Below are 16119 nucleotides of genomic sequence, written 5' to 3' on the forward strand. Positions count from 1 at the left end.
AAAGCCCTGCGCAAACAGGCGGTCTGGGGCGAGGAAAAGGATCAGAAAGAGTATGGAAGGGGGCTAGTGCCCCAGGAACTTATATGGATAAGAGACTGTAGGATAGCTAACGGCCTCAAGTCCACGGATAATGGTCTGTCATAGCTCTAGGGCTCGGTATGGACAATAAACTTGATTAAATAATAATAATATCTATTCTTCTAAATGCTGGCGGAAACTCTCAAACATGGTTTTAAATGCTGACTCTTCTCTCGACAGGAGTGACTCTGGCGTATCAAATTCAATAACCCTTCCATGATCCATAAACGCAATCTTATCAAAATGGAGGACCGTGTCGAGCTTGTGCGCAATGGCAATGATAGTTTGGTCTTTGAAGTGGGTGCGAATGATCTGCTGCATGAGCTTATCTGTCTCCGAGTCCACACTAAAGACTGTTAATGCATGGCTTTGGAGAACTTGACATCGACTTACGACTTACCTGCTTGTGGCCTCGTCCATAATGAGAATCTTGCTGGATCTGCACAGGGCCCGGGCAAGGCAGAATAGTTGTTGTTGTCCAAGGGAAAGGAAGTCCTCTGACATATCCGCATCTAAGCCTCCCTTGGGCTCAAGGTGAGACCAGAGATTGACCTTTTGGAGCGCATCAATAATAGCGCTATCTTGCACATCTCCATGGGGGTTGGCATTGAGTCGAACAGTGCCATGCAGGAAAAAGGCCTGCTGTGGAATTGTATTGAGACACGAGCGAACATGCGATCTGGAGGCCCTTGAAATGTCTATAGCATCAATGCGGATCGTACCGGAGTTGAGGTCGAGAATCCGTAAGAGTGTTGAAACAAGCGAAGATTTGCCACTGGGAGAAAATGAGCATTAAAGCTTGAGTGGCAAGGATGATAATGTGTTTAGCCTCGAAGGATAACGAACCTGCCCGTTCTACCGCACAGAGCGACCTTTTCCCCGGCACAAATCTTGAGATTAATATCTTGAAGAACTGGCTCCGATAATGCGCTGCTTTGATGTCAATGATGTTTCCTCCAGTTCCTGGTGGCGCATCACTTACTCATATGAGGCAGATACCCCGAGGATCTCAACATCACCTCTCGCCGGCCAGAAGCTTGGTAAGACCTCGGACTCGGATTCTAGATTTTCTGTTTTGGCATTTTGCACGTAAGAGCGGATGCGAGACACAGCTCCAATTGAAGTTTCCAGCCCCGTCCACTCTGTAACAAGGGTCTGCAAGGTCGCGCTGAAATTACAATGTTGAACAATGCAATACCAAACAGGTTAAACGAAGAGCTCCCTCTCATCGATGTTGCAGTTACAATCACAGCTACTGCAATGCCCGCAACGATGAGGTCAAGAACGAGACTCAGCCATCTCTGTATGCAGTAGAGCATGTAGAATGGGCGCTGGGACGCGTCCAGAGCAATCTGGTTCTGCAGCCGATAGTGCTCTGACCATCCGTAGGCTCGAATACTAGAAAGGCCACTCAATGCTTCGAGAAACTGGGAGAATAGAGGTGCCTTGGCTTCGATTTCCAGCAAACGGATTTGTCGAGATGTGCGGATATAGTACCATGCCACATAGTAGACTGCCAAAACACAAAATGGGATGACCGCCACCGTCACGTACGACGAGCCAACAAAGACCAGGTACGCTTCGATGATGCAGCTCAGAACCGTGTGAAGTGTAAGTTTGAAGGAAGAAGGTAGCTCCTCGTCAATTAATTCCAGATCCTGGCTGAATCTAAGTAACGACTAACATTAGCATTGATAGACGAAATGGTAACACTGATTCCTACCTGTTTGTCGTAGCACCTGTATCGGTCGATGTCAGGAACGACGTAGTCGCTCTGAATAATTATTAGAGATGTCGGTTGAAGCAAGGTGCGGTAACTTGCCTCATAGTTGTTCCCAGCAGAATTTCGTGAAAACGGCGAGCTGTTTTGGGTACAATTATCATTCCAAAGACCCTGGGAATTTCTTAGCTGATTGTCATGAAATAGCGAGAACCGACGTACCAGTTGGCGAGAAACGTGGCAAGCAGCGTCAAGACCCCAAGCGCGCCATACCCACCGAGCCAGTATCCAACGTTTTCATTGGGTCTCTCTTCATTGGCGCGAGTCCACCATTGAAGCCATATTTCTAGATACCAACGTGAGCGGTGGACCGATATGGATTTGGTAGGTCACGTACGTGGGAAAATCAACCCAGAGACGAACAAAGCGGAACATCCGAGAAAAAGTAGTAAGAGGGGCCAGCCGATATTTTGGAAATAGTACAGGTAGACTGACCAGCCCCCTACCTGTCGGCTTGTGTCATCAACTTTGTCGTCATTTGGTAGTTTGAGGTCTTGTAAAGTTTCATCGTCCAAGACTGCGTCTGGAGGTCTCTCGGTATTGACCATGCTAGTTGTGCTAGCAAGACTACTAACATAGCCTTTTGCAGCGACCAGTTCGTCGTAAGAGCCTTGCTCAACTATGTGTCCATTTTCACTCAGAGAAATGATGAAATCTGCGTAAGGAAGATGGTGTACTATGGAGATGTCAGTTGAGTTCAGATTAGGAAACTAGAGAAAGAGAACGCATTCAGACCTGAATTAGTCGCTAGGATTGCCGTTTGACGGATATCTTTGATGAGACCGTGTTGCGCGAAAACTGCTTCCAAAATACACTTCTCTGTTTCCCGATCGAGACCGGTGAGGACGTCATCCAGGAGAAGAACGGGCTGCCTCGAGTAGAGAGCTCGCGCTAATGCCTGAAGCAAATTTCAGACAGAGTAATAATAAGGTCAGGATGGAGAACACCTACCACGCGCATTTGCTGCCCACCACTAAGTCGTGACCCACGTACACCGACTTTGGTCTGATCACCGAAAGGAAGCTGTTGAAGATCAAGTTGCAAAGAGCAGGCCTGAACAATGCGGTCATAATAGCGTTGGTCCAGCTGAGATGCTCCAACTATGTTTTGTCGGACTGTGCCAAACGTGATCCAAGGCGACTGACTACAATAGGCCGCATTCCGGAAAGTGGTCGAGATCGATCCAGTACATTCAGGAACTTCACCCAACAGCACTTTCAAAAGGGTAGATTTGCCACTGCCAACGGGCCCAACAATCATGGTGGTCCCTTCAGCTGGGATCTTGAGGTCCAAGCCCTTGATGACTGGTTCGTCATCAACTGACCATGCCGCAGACAAGTTTCGAATGACGGCACTAGACAAATGCTGACTACCCTCGTCGTCTGTAGAATCAATATAAATCAGCTCTGTCACTTGGGATTCATGGTTAATGCGGTAGTCAGTCCTCTCCGTCTCAAGGAGATGCTTTTGGATTCGTTGGAAGCAATTCACAACCGCCATGAGATCTTCCGAGCCGTAGACAAATGAAATCATAGGTTGGTCCAGCAGCGAGAAAAGCGTCAAGGCCGAGAAAGCAATGCCGTTTGTTAGTGTTGCACCGTCGTGCGCACGAGCCAGAAGGATATAGACACCAAACCCGAAGACCGGAGCCAAAGCAGAAGAGCCGTACGCTGCGAAGACACTGTCAGCAAATTTTCTGCCAATGAAAGGGTGTTGACCAACAAAAGGTTACGACCAAGACAGTATAAAGTCGATAGGGTAATGAGGCTTTGATCTCCTGCGATCGTAGTTTGCGAACGTTTTTTGTAATGACATCCGTCAACCCGGTCATTTTAATGTTTTTCATGACACCGAGAACCTTGGAGGTGACTGCAACACGCTTTTCGACAGCCTCCAGCCATATGCCTTGGGCATTGCCAGAAGCGACGGCGAGTGGGATGCCAGCAACCAAGCATACTTTTGAAGAAACATTAGCTACACGCCTTCTCTTCCCGTAAGGGTATATGCTCACCTATCACAACTAGCGTAGATGCTACTGTGGCGATTTTGAGCAATCGCGCTAGCAGCCACAGCGCGAGTACAACCTCAGTAAAGTTAGAGTAAATCTCATGCATATCTCTCAAACCACTTCCTATTCGCTCAATATCAGTGCTCATCAAGGTGATGGCAGATGCATCAGATACAGCTGAGGTGCTCATCCGCAGTGTCTTGTCGAAAATCAGAGCGACCAAGCTCCCTCGCATCTTAGTTATCATTCGATCGATTTTATGGTGATAGGTAGCGAATGAGATCTGTAATGATATTAGTCGATTCGGTTCGTAATCCCTCTTAATCTCTAGCTATGAAGCCGGTCATTTCACATACTGCAAGGCCAAAATAGACGATTGCATATGCTCCAACGAGGCCGCGAGCATATTTATCCGAATTGACATGTTCGGGCTCGGTCATGAAGTCAAGCACCCGTTCAACCAGAAAAGGCTGTGCGAAGCAAAACCCAGTAAACGCGAGACGAGGCACAACACCTGCTAGGAAGTCCCATTTGAAATGAGCAGCAAAGGTCCATAGCAGCGCATTCGATTGGTACTTGTTGGCTGTAACAGAATGTTAGATCCCGGAAGCCAAGAAAAAATGAACGGCTAGAAGGCACCTTTAATCCATCTTTCCACCAGCTGTCGAGGATCGGAAGCTTCTCTGATGTCGTCGGCAAGAACAGGCAAACTTTCGACTGTGAGAGTGGTTTTCAATCCTTTCCAAAGCAAATCATTGATCCACCAGAAGAGACAGCGGTTGATGATTCCGCCCGTCGTCTCGATTGCGCTTCCCTCGAATTCTTTCTTAAGTAGATGCCTTTTTTCTATCGATTCAAACACCAGGATGACAGCCTTATCCACCACACTTACAGCAAACAGGAGCGTGATCGGTCGGTTATCTGGTATAAAATGAAGCGTGCGAAGTCGTGCAAGGTCGAAAGGAATGGTGAGCCCGAAAAATAAACAAAGAATTGATGAAGGGCGCAGAGAACGAATATGCTCGAGGTGGGACAAGTAGAGAAAGAAGCAGAAGGTGATTACGGCTGCGATAGCAGTTGGTACGGTGGCTCGCGTTGTTGGAGTAGAAGATTGACACCAAATGGCCAACATGACCAATTGAACCGTTATATGCAACAAGAGAGCAATCTAAATGCTATTTAGTGCGCGCCTTTTGGTAGAATCGATGCTTGGCATACCTCTTTTGCGGCGTAGAGCCATGACCGATTGGCCTTCTCCGAGGCGTGCCGGAGGTTCCAAGCGCGGATGGGCGCCGCGAGCCAAGCGAGAATGATAGGCAACAGGGTCAAAATCATTTCCTCGAACAAAAGAGTAAAGTCAAAGCCATGGTGGCAGGAGTCGTCAATGGTCGGGCCGAAGACATCCTCGTCTGCTGCGGAGCACGGCAGCCACGCCTGAAACATGGCCATTGAGGTTGTAGAGATGGCACAACATCAAAATTGCTGAAAGATGCAGGAACATATAAACTCTTATAAAGCGGTCCAGGAAATCACGCATGGCGTTGCAGAAGCAGAGGATCGCGGATGCTTAGGGCAATGTGGGTCTGGATTGCTGGATGCGCGGCGTTGACTGGCGGATGCGTCGATGATCTCTCTAGCTTGAGGTTCCGACTCACGCTGACTGCGTTTGACTCAAAGCCTCATTATCGGCTTGGCAATCAGTGAGTCATGCTGGCGACCCATTTTTCCAGGCAGTTATATCACAATATCACAGACCAATGAGAGCCCTTTCTCTATACTTGGAACAACTGCAGCACCATGAACTGTCATTGACGAGGAACAAACCACATGTCAACAAACCAAACTGATAATTAGAGACAGGAATCAGAAATTATGTGGTTGAAAACTTGTGAAGACCTTCCGGAAGGTGGTAGTCATGAATCTTCATAGATGAAGGGCGTGTAACTACATGGCTAACTAACTTAGGCCACAACAACGTCCGGCAAGAATGGATATAGGGTGAGAGTTGGTCAGAGAGAATTCCAAGCCCGGGCTAACAAGGGGGCCCCTAATCGCTTGCTAGTCCGGGGGCGGCTCCATCCTACATTTCCGCCCTCAGTCCTGCTGGGCAAAAAGCCGAGGCAATAAAACATAAGGCGTCACTCGGGCCAACCACTTATCCGATCAATCCTTATCAAACGTGACCAGGCCGTCACAGCACCAGCAGAGGCCCCATTAGAGACCCGACAATTGAGATATACTACCCGGCTACTCAATCTACCGGGAAACCACCCGACTAAGAAGATCCTCCCAGTGAGCTTCCGAGAAGGGATCAGCACGCCCAGCCCGGGGAGCAGACTGTCACGGAGTACGGGCATTCACCAACAACGCAAGATGTTTGTATACTTTGGCCTTGTTTGGATATAGTGCAGGAACCCCCTTCGCACACTAGATAGTGCAGCGCTGGCAGAGCCCAGTTTCTTTCTTTCCTTCTCCATGTTAGTATTTCGATAGAGAGTACCAATAAATTTATATTGTTCGAGACTGTCACACGGACTCCAGGGAACCGGAGATGGGCTGACAGCAGCAACCGGGGCCCATGGTCCCTAGGACAACACCTAGCTCGACATTTAGCCAATATCCTACCAGCTAACCCATCCGAGAGCTTTGAAAGCACAATACAGACAGCCAGTAGCCAGTTCCCAGGCCGAATAGAGGTGCTACCAAGTCCAGAAGCCCTAGCAGCCGCACAATCTCTCTCTCACTCCTGGATGACAATCTGGTCAGACGGCTCAAGATCAGAAAACGGCAGGTCACAGATGTGGCGCAGAATTGCGTGGCAAGAACCAGGAGGAGCCTGGAAGACCCAGGGGATCCCGTTGGGCAAGGGATATGAGGTCTTTGACGCAGAGCTTCGTGGAGTCGTTCAAGCACTCCAGGTAGCATGGAAAGTGGAAGATCAGAGACCAGTCACTATTCTGCTGGACTCCCAAGCCGCCGTGACAAGGCTGCAACATTCCCAGCCAGGGCCAGGTCAAGCATTAGTGACCCAAGCACATGCTATAGCCAAGAGATTACATGCCCAACGTCGCCAATTCACCATACAATGAGTTCCCAAACAGAAGCTGTTACAACACAGAAGCAGATCCTACAGTTGCAGTAGCTCCCAGGCACCTGACAAGCCGCTATTTTCAATTGTATTCAGGACATGCAGCCATTGGGATATATATCTACACTGGATCCAGGCCCAGGAAGACGCAACCTGTCAAGCATGTGGCGTATCAAGAGAGACAATACACCAACTTCTCTTTGAATGCCGGAAGTGGCGACACCAACGAAATAAGCTCTATAGGGATCTGGAGATGGATGGGTTGTGAGACCCACTGCCGAGAGGAGCACCCGCAAGGACGACTTTTAGGAGAGCCCAAAGCTATCAGGGCGCTGCTACAGTCCCTAGCCAGTACCAGTGTAGCTTTACCCGGAGCATACCTACAGCAAACGGAGGAAAGGGCCCAGAGGGAGGATGAGTGGGAACTGGAAGTATTGGAGGAAGCAATCAGAACAGGAGAAGGATAGCAGGGAGAGTAGCCTAAGCTGAGAGTCAGCCTAGGCCACACCCATCTTGCTCCGAAACACAATGAGAGCACTGTGCTCGAAATTCCTGCGCATATAGGCGGCAGGGGGCAAGGAAAAGGATTAGAGATTATATAGAAACAAGAGGCCGAAAGTTAGCTACTAGCCTCGAGTTCATGAGATACGGTCTGTCATAGCTTTAGGGTTCGATATGGACAATAAACTTGATTGCATAATAATAATAATACAGGTCACTAAAAGCAGCAGAAGGTACGACTGCACCTGGAAAGATGGACTTCCTACCCAGAAATCAATATAAACAACCAAAGTAATACCTCAACCACCCAGATATTTTCAACATGCCTGAATCTATATTAGAATGCTTCCACTGTTTTATTACCAGCTCCCACAGCTCCCTTTGCCATCTCTCCCGCATCCTTGATCAAATCCGGTACGAGACCGTCCTAGCCTTTCTTTTTGAGGCCTGAAATCAATCTCACTGTCCGACAGGCGCTAAGTTGTTTTTTTGAATGTTTACCACCAAACCAGCTTTCAAAATTTTTGGGATCCTTATGCTTCTTCTTCCCCGAGCCGTGTTTCTTCTTTTCCTTTGTTAATTTTGGGAGGCCTAATTTCCAGAAACTCCACCCATAATGATAATTATAAATTGATCTCAATTCACTAGGTCCTTCATCAGAACCAGCTCCTCCCTTTTCGTTGATGATGTATTCGGATGCAAAAAGCTGAAGTCCGCGATTAGGGATTCGGCACACGGTAGGGTACCAAAGCCACTCTGGCCTTCCATCTTTCACATCTTCTAACATACTGGCATTTAGAGCCATGGCGAAGCTTTCCTTGCCATCGTTGGTCTTGCCACCTTCGTCCCTAATGACCTTGAATGAACTGTTGCATCAAGTAAGTATAAAGTGCCTTGGCATTTGCTGGGGACACGGAACGTACGCAGTACTGACACCCATGGGCATCTTTTCGGCAGAAGCGACGCCGATTTCCACCATCCCTGAGTCCATATTCTTGAGGCGGGTGGAGTTAAACCACATGAGGCGGCCAAAGACGTCGTAGCTGAACTGCTCCTTCTTCACGTCCAGAGCGCCCCAGGGTGCGCTGAGGTCGTGATCGGCCGAGTTGTCGCTCATGTAAACTCTCCCATCCGTTCCCGAGACGAGAGTGGCCGTCATTTCAGCATCCTGAACCACTCGGAATCCATGAGTCTGGGGCATCTTCTCGGTGTTTCCTTGTTTACCCTTGTGCTTCAACGCGGTGGCATGTTGGTCGCCCAACTCGATCTTGTCCGGTGAGGTGACATTCATCGATTTTTTGGACGCAATCATGCCGTTCAATTGTTTGCTAACCTCTTTTCCAACGCCAGTCTCGAAGCCATACCCATCCAACACCTTGGTCTTCTCCACGTCTTTGGAGGACCACACCTGTTCGCGGTCGGGGCTAAAAGAATCTATTAGTTCCCTGTCCTTCTCTCTTATTTGAAGGGGTAAAAGCCTCTTACTGAATACAACCGAGACCAACATCTGCAAACGTTGTTCCCAATTCCTTGAACTCCCATTCCCTCAACCCGAAAACGGAACTGTAGACGCGATTTTTTGCCCCAGCTCGGAGCTCTATCCCACTGTCGCAAGCTTTGAGTTCTTCCGTGTCGTCAGACTTTTTATTCTTCGAGTACTCCGCAGTAAGGTAGACTGAGGGGGCCGTGTAGATTCCTGCTGATGTTTTGTAGGTTCCAGTAAGCACATCCAAAGCGACTTCAATGCCAACTTGCAATGCCAAATCGGCTGTCACCACAATACTAGCGCTCGGGTCAAAGACAAATTCAAAATGAGGCTCCCAGCCTTGAGCAACATTCTGGTCGGGGCTCTTTGCATCCAACGTCACGTTGCCGGGTGAGATGGTGAATCTCGGACCAGCTTTAATGTCAATAGATCCGTCCGCATAGAGACTGGCCTGTGGTTCTACCACTACCTGCGGCCCGATAGTGAGTAGCCCTGGAATATAAAGTGGGCTGAGAGGGATGCTGGCAATCTGTTTGGATACCGTGCTTTTCAGTCCCTGTTTGCCGTTTGCGCCTGTTCCACCTTCTCCGATAGCCCGGCCCTGTAGTTTTAAACCAAAGATGGCTTCCAGCACAAACTCCTCATTGTTGATTAAGGAGACCTGAGCCTTAGTGAGACCGTCGGCGATACTGAAGGCAAGTTTGCCTTCAAAGGTAAAGCTTCCCTTGGTGCCACAGGCGTCGCAGTTGAGATATAATGATCCGCCAGATTTTGAATATACCGCCTCCAGACTGTCCTTGAGGTCTTTCCCCTTCAGACCAGAGCTTATTGCCTCATCCTCCGTGATGAGGCCCTTCTTGATTGCGTCTTCGACTCCAGCAACTGTACCGGGAATGTTCGAGTTCGCAACCGCACCAGCGATCGTGGTGGCGGGGTCGGACCCAATACCAATCCACTTGGGTACATAGTGATTGAAGTTAATGTCCGCATGATACTCCTGATCGAAAGGGAATCCGAAAGGCACCAGAAGGAGCTTTACAGTTGTCGCTGCAATGATAATCATGGCCTTGGCGATAGTGATAATCAACCTAATTTGTGCCTCAACCTGGAAGGCAACTAACTATAGCAGGGGATTTCTGTCAGCACTTGCAATGCATTATGTGGACGAGCAAAAAAAAAAAAAAAAAAAAAAAAAAAAAAAAAAAAAAAAATAGCACTTACATCAATCAGAGCCTTGATCCCATTGATAATCCAGGAAAATAAACCTCGTCGAGCAAGGTCATCCTGCTCAAAGCCATCATAATCCAAGAATCCACCTCCATAGGTTCCTTCATCGGGTACGTCTGTGAAGCCGTAGCTGTTCAATCCGGGAAAGAATTCCTTGAATGCTCCTTGATCCTTGGTGATATCTACAGTTGCATTACCACCTTCCCCATCCACGATCACTTCTTGCGCCCGGGACGCGCGAACATGTCCTTTGACAAGCTGACGTTTTGCTAAATTCGGCTTCTGGTATGTTCCCCACTCCAAATTACCTCCATGGATCGCATCGTTCTCATCAATCAGGTGGGTGGTCACTGTGATAGAGTTGCCCTCCACCCTTGGCCGGGATGCACGAAAGAAAGAACGGTGTTCACCGGTAAGATGACCGCAATCGATGTGATAAGTAATCAGGTTAAATCCTTGGGCTGTAGTCGCCTCTTGCCAGTGTTGCTCCACTGTGTTAAGAGCCTCTTTCGTCTTGAAAAAAACCTGAATCTGACGCTCGGTGCAGACCACATCGTCAATATGGCTGGAGTGCTCCAAAACGACTGTGGGGTGTGAAAAAGTTCCTTCAAGATGAGCATGTTTGGCTCCATGCAGGGCAGCTAATAATACATTAGCTGGCAGTCACATGATATCTCGGTCTATAACACTCACGGCGATGTCCTTCTTGACTGAAATGCAGGCGCTTCGAGACCTCAGGGATCAGATGGTTGAGATCTGTGGCGTCGTGATCCGGGTGAAGCGCAGGGTATAGGCTGACTCCCTCTTTCGCAAAGGAAGGGGACATTTGCAACAGTCCTTGGTGGGAGGAATGACGGCCAAAGGCCGACACCGTAGTGCTCCCGAGCAAGGCCAGGGACGCTACGTAGTCGGAAAACCGCATGGTGATGGTTTGGCTGAGCTCTACTCATCTATCAAGGCCGGTTCTGTTGACATTTATATACATTTAGCATTCGACTTTCGTCTTACAGGAAATAAGGACGCGCAGTAATATCTTTTCTTTTTCTATGATGCTTCAATAAGTTTGTGTGATATTGTTTCACTACCAATAGTCCGGGCAGATGCTTCGACGATCGTCAAGCTGAAAGCTTCTAATTCAGATAATCTGCCTATCGCATTATTTCAACTTTCCCCTGGCTGAAGAACTTGCTTGATGCATGATCATTGGCAGATCGAATGGATTGACTCAGAGATCTCCGGCCCGACGGTGTCAATAGATCGTGCCGATCTTCTAGGGAAGGTGGGTTCGGCGGACGATAAGGGTCTTACGGTCAAAAGTCGTAAAAGGCTTAACACCACACAAAGTTTAATACACAGTGCGATTTATGATTAATGACTATTCCTCTTCGTCGAGCAATTCTCAATCATTTTCCCAAGACTAGCACCATCCCTAACCATCGGCTCTGGTGTTCTCGCTGCAACAATAATGTAATTCCCTAACAGCCTTCTGCGAAACGCTGCCTCGCAGTAAATAAAATAGTACAGCCATTGTCGACGGAACGCCTCTACTTCTGCATCCGATGCCTCAGAGCGTACAGCGCGATAGTCCAACTCAATTCTTTTTCAGCTGCGGAGGAAGTTGTCTTGCCATGCAAACAAGGTCTTGCCATAATGGGGACCGATGTTCAAGGCGGAGGTGACCTCCAAGTTTCCGTCTGAGCCCCGGTGGAGGAGTCGAGGAGCATATGGATGGTTGGTAGGTAGCCCCCGGGGAAGACATAGCGGCCGACGAAGGTTAGGACGTTGGGTTTTGTCTCGCGAAGCTATGAATGAGCTGATTAATTTGCTTTTAATGGTAAATGGATAGTTAAGTGCCTTACAGACCTTGTTGGTCATGGTGATTCCATCAACAACCATCACTCTATGAGTAGGATGTAGAAGCCAAGTGATAATCTCAAAATACTGGTCCAGGTATAGCAGTAACGTTGTTGTACCGCCAGTTCAATTGGCTGGCCTTGACGGCCAATCCGGCCGTCAAGCTGAGTACTCATTTCAGCACTCTGGACTGAAGTACGCAGCTTCAATCCAAGTTTCTTGTAATAATCAGGCAAGTCATTGATTTGATCTCAGGCAAAACCTTGAGAGTACCGTATTCCCACCCTAGGAGTTCTATAGGCGCTTGTAATTCTATTGGCCGAAACACCATTGAGATGCGAACACGACCATGCCTTACAGGCGCAAGTTAGCCAGAGCAAATGCACCCACATTAAGACAGACCTACCAATACCACCGGTAAATGGGAAATACTCGTTGATTTGGGACCTTTGCTTGAATATCTCTGGGAGCGACAAGACAACAACCCCGACCAAAAGGGTCGAGTTCGTACATGCGTATATCACGTACTGAAAGTATGATCTCTGTGTTCCACCAATTGGAGATGAATTGTTCGACCCCAACGTTGAACTGTGCTCGAGTCAGTTTCAGCATGACACCATGAAGGAACAGCAGCTTATGAAAAATGGCATACAGATGGCTTTGTGCTTTTAGGCTTCGTCCGCATCTTTTAAGGCTCCCTGGTGATTCACGATAACTGTGCAATAGCTGTTGGGCAGATCACCATATTCTACTTGGTAATCTTCCTCATGAATGTCATCGCCTTGGTTCCTTGTTATCTTTCTAAATCCCAGACCAAGGATCTGATGGGTCTGAATTGCAACTATGCCGCTGGGATAATCGGGGGGAAGGAGGATGTGAGATAGTTTTCTCATTCTCTGGCCTATACAAAATCAGTTGGGTGAGTCGGCACCAGCTCGATGATTTTTACCTGAAGGTCTTGCATTCTCTGTTCAATATCATGGGATTCATCTTCTCTTTCTTCTCGCAGCTTCTTTGCCACTCCTTCTGCATCCCTGTTCTTGAGGTCATCGGTCTGTGGCTCAAGCTCAGTTGGTAGAATCCCTGATTTAAAAAAAATATCCTGAGTGTGACAGTCTCGAACAATATAAATTTATTGGTAGACTCTCTATCGAAATACTAACATGGAGAAGAAAAAGGAAGAAGCTGGGCCTGCCAGCGCTGCGCTATCTAGTGTGCGAAGGGGGTTCCTGCCCTATATTCAAACAGGCCAAAGTTTACAAACATCTTGCGTTGTTGGTGAATGCCCGTACTCCGTGACAACTCATATGATGGCTCAACACTGCAGCATTTGCGATGTATCATTCATTGCTGCAGTGTTGAGCCGTCATATATGAGTCGCCACAGCCCCCAGTGGTGAATTTTATGGATCCTCAAACACAAGAACCTACGCTTGTTCCTATACAAGATGTCCGGACACGCTGGAATTCAACATATCTCATGCTTCGGCAGGCCAAACGGTTTCAGTCTACTTTTGATGAGTATTGTTCTGAGAATGGCCATCCTGATCTAAAGCTAGATAGGGATAAATGGCGACAGATTGGACTATCTTCTATCAATTACCCAACTTTTTTTTTAAATTTACAACCTCTCTCTCAAAGACTACTGAGGTCAATATCCATAGTGTCTTTGCAATTTACAACACCCTATTTACTTATCTTTAGCAATCTAGGGCACAACTGGCGCAAAAGAAGGTTGGCTGGAAGAAGGTGATGCTGTCAGCACTAAAGGCTGCAGATATAAAGCTTTCAGTATATTATTGGAAGACTGATGAGATTGATGGTAATCTCTATGCAATTGGGACTATCTTAGCGCCACAGAACAAGTGTCAGGGTGCAGGGTTATGTACAGATATATTAGGAATCGACGAACAGGTTAAGCTACAGGCCAGGCTATCTACAGGTTCATAGACAAGACACAGCTCGAAGAGCTGCAATAAGATCAGCGCCAGGCACAGATATATATTGATAAGGATTGATTGGATAAATGGTCAAAATGGCCTTTGTCCGATCATGGCTCCTCCTATCCGTTGAACCAGTCATCCTTCTAATCTCCACATATTTGGCCATTGTGTATGGTATCTCATATCTGTTATTCACTGCCTTCCCTGTGGTCTATCATGAGGAGCGTGGGTGGAACTCGAGCGTTACAACCTTTCCATTCTTGGCTGTCCTAGTTGGAATGGCCATTGGGGTTATATATTGCATGGTATGACAAACTGTATGCACGTCGACGCTTGGATAATGTGGATAATACGTCTATTGTTGAACAAAGGCTGCAGCCAGCAACAGTTGGCGCAATAGCAATTCCAATTGGATTTTTATGTTCGCCTGGGCCAACTCCCCGTCAATCCATTTTATGGCTAGTGCCATTGGGACGGCTTTCTTTGGACTTGGGCTAGTCAATATCTTCATCAGCATGAGCAACTATCTTCTTGACACGTATACTATATTTGCAGCATCTAGCCTAGCTGCCAGTTCGGTCTGGAGATCTATCTTGGGTGCTGTTTTCCCCCTATGTACGCCAAGGATGTATGAAGCGCTGGTGACTCATTGGGCATCTTCGATTCCAGCATTTCTGTCCATGATATGTATACCAATACCGTTCTTGCTCCAGCTGAATGGTTCTTGGCTTCGATCCAAGTGCAAATACATGATTAAAGCTCATGATGCGATGGCGAGTCTTCGCGGCTAGGACATAAATTCGTGCTCGAAAAGTCCGAAATATTCATTAGGGTTGTGACATTGATAAATCTCTCCTTAACAAAGAATATATAATCGTAATAGAAAAGCAACAAAATTTATTTACCATGCTATTGCCGTTAATAAGGTAGCCCTATGGCATATCTTTGTCCTAAAACTGATAGATCTTAATGTTGAGCGACTCATTGCTGTGAAACATGACTGGAAACCTATACTATTGATAAACTACATTCTCAGATAGTTCGTTATGTTTATTATATTTAGTAGGAGCAGAGCAATTATTAGAATCGACGTCGGGCTTCAGTTAGCCGTGGCCACTGTGGCTTCACTCACTGAGTGGCACGGTCAGGGGAGCCGCTAACTGAGGGAAGTTGCAAATACAGCAGCAGTGAAATCTTTGCCAAGACCTTTCATTTTGGTGAGTTTGCTGTTGATATAATGTAAACTAGGGATGACCAGAAGTGGAAGAGAGACCAAAAAAAAAAAAAAAAAAACACCCTTTCATTTTCATTCTCGCAATTGGAATGTCGTAATATTATCTACAAGAATGTTTCTCTATTAAACGCTAAGAGAGAATGTACCTCAAAGAAATGACGTCGAAGGCCTTTTGTACCGTTGGACGGCTTGTTTTGACAGCACGCTGGGGACATTGAATCCGTGTTCCGGGCTGGCACAACTTCGTGTGCTCGTCAATGTGATTTAGGAGGTTAAAGAATCGCTAAATGGAAGTGGCAATGTTGACCCCAATCATCTTCACTATATGAGAACTGAGCGCAAAGGTAACAGAATTATACTAAGACATGATTCGCACGAAAGTAAGCTCTCTTGCCGTCCTTATAACTCTATTAATAGGGAGCGGCGTTCAAAGTCTTTCTTTGGCATTGTAAAATTTGCTTTGCATGGGGCTGGAAGTCAAAGCTACTGCGTGTTAGAGTCGGATATCATGAATTTCATATGTTCTGTGAAACGTACCTTGACATTGGCAGTTGGCGTACTGGACAACGCCCATTTACAGTATTCATTTTCGGATAGTATGCATCTTTCTCAGTTGATGTGCAGAGAGACCATACCATATAACGTAGGTGCATAGCGAACGACGCAGCATAGCGAACAACACACCTAACCACCACCATGATATTGTTCACGACCGTAATTTGCCACAACACAGATAATCAATTAAGTCTAGTCAGAATTATATCCATCAAATACCTCTTCATCTTCTTGACAGGTGCGTGCATTATGTCCAGGCTTGCCACAGCTACCACAACATCGTTTTCTTGGTTTCACACGCTTCAGACTATCATCCTTCATATGGATTTCCTCAGCTAGCTGGCGATCTATATCTCCTTGATCCAG

General features: G+C 47.2%; 4 protein-coding genes across 4 annotated transcripts; 1 reads left to right on the plus strand and 3 right to left on the minus strand.

The window, feature by feature from the left end:
* Window positions 1-192: 192 nt before the first annotated feature.
* On the minus strand, window positions 193-5309 carry EURHEDRAFT_381310 (P-loop containing nucleoside triphosphate hydrolase protein; the record flags this gene model as incomplete). The annotated part of the gene is made up of 15 exons (XM_040779399.1): window positions 193-424; window positions 479-853; window positions 925-1008; window positions 1061-1220; window positions 1277-1736; window positions 1802-1940; window positions 2021-2144; window positions 2196-2534; window positions 2594-2756; window positions 2810-3528; window positions 3581-3814; window positions 3870-4149; window positions 4223-4449; window positions 4506-5034; window positions 5085-5309. 15 exons carry the CDS (start codon window positions 5307-5309, stop codon window positions 193-195), a joined length of 4290 nt encoding a protein of 1429 aa, XP_040634788.1.
* Window positions 5310-7759: 2450 nt separating this feature from the next.
* Window positions 7760-11090, minus strand: EURHEDRAFT_526471 (uncharacterized protein; the record flags this gene model as incomplete). Its single annotated transcript, XM_040786989.1, has 5 exons — window positions 7760-8321; window positions 8379-8879; window positions 8941-10061; window positions 10163-10752; window positions 10862-11090. The coding sequence occupies 5 exons, from the start codon at window positions 11088-11090 to the stop codon at window positions 7883-7885; spliced, it is 2880 nt and encodes a 959-aa protein (XP_040634789.1). The 3' UTR covers window positions 7760-7882.
* A 742-nt stretch (window positions 11091-11832) lies between these two features.
* Window positions 11833-12043, minus strand: EURHEDRAFT_381312 (uncharacterized protein; the record flags this gene model as incomplete). Its single annotated transcript, XM_040779400.1, has 2 exons — window positions 11833-11970; window positions 12032-12043. 2 exons carry the CDS (start codon window positions 12041-12043, stop codon window positions 11833-11835), a joined length of 150 nt encoding a protein of 49 aa, XP_040634790.1.
* Window positions 12044-14377: 2334 nt separating this feature from the next.
* EURHEDRAFT_465596 (uncharacterized protein) lies at window positions 14378-14755 on the plus strand (the record flags this gene model as incomplete). Its single annotated transcript, XM_040785032.1, has 1 exon — window positions 14378-14755. A coding segment is annotated over one exon (378 nt), but the record flags the coding sequence as incomplete, so codon positions are not given.
* Between the last annotated feature and the right edge of the window lie 1364 nt (window positions 14756-16119).

This window comes from Aspergillus ruber (assembly GCF_000600275.1).
Source record: "Aspergillus ruber CBS 135680 unplaced genomic scaffold scaffold00038, whole genome shotgun sequence".
NCBI classification, from domain to species: domain Eukaryota; kingdom Fungi; phylum Ascomycota; class Eurotiomycetes; order Eurotiales; family Aspergillaceae; genus Aspergillus; species Aspergillus ruber.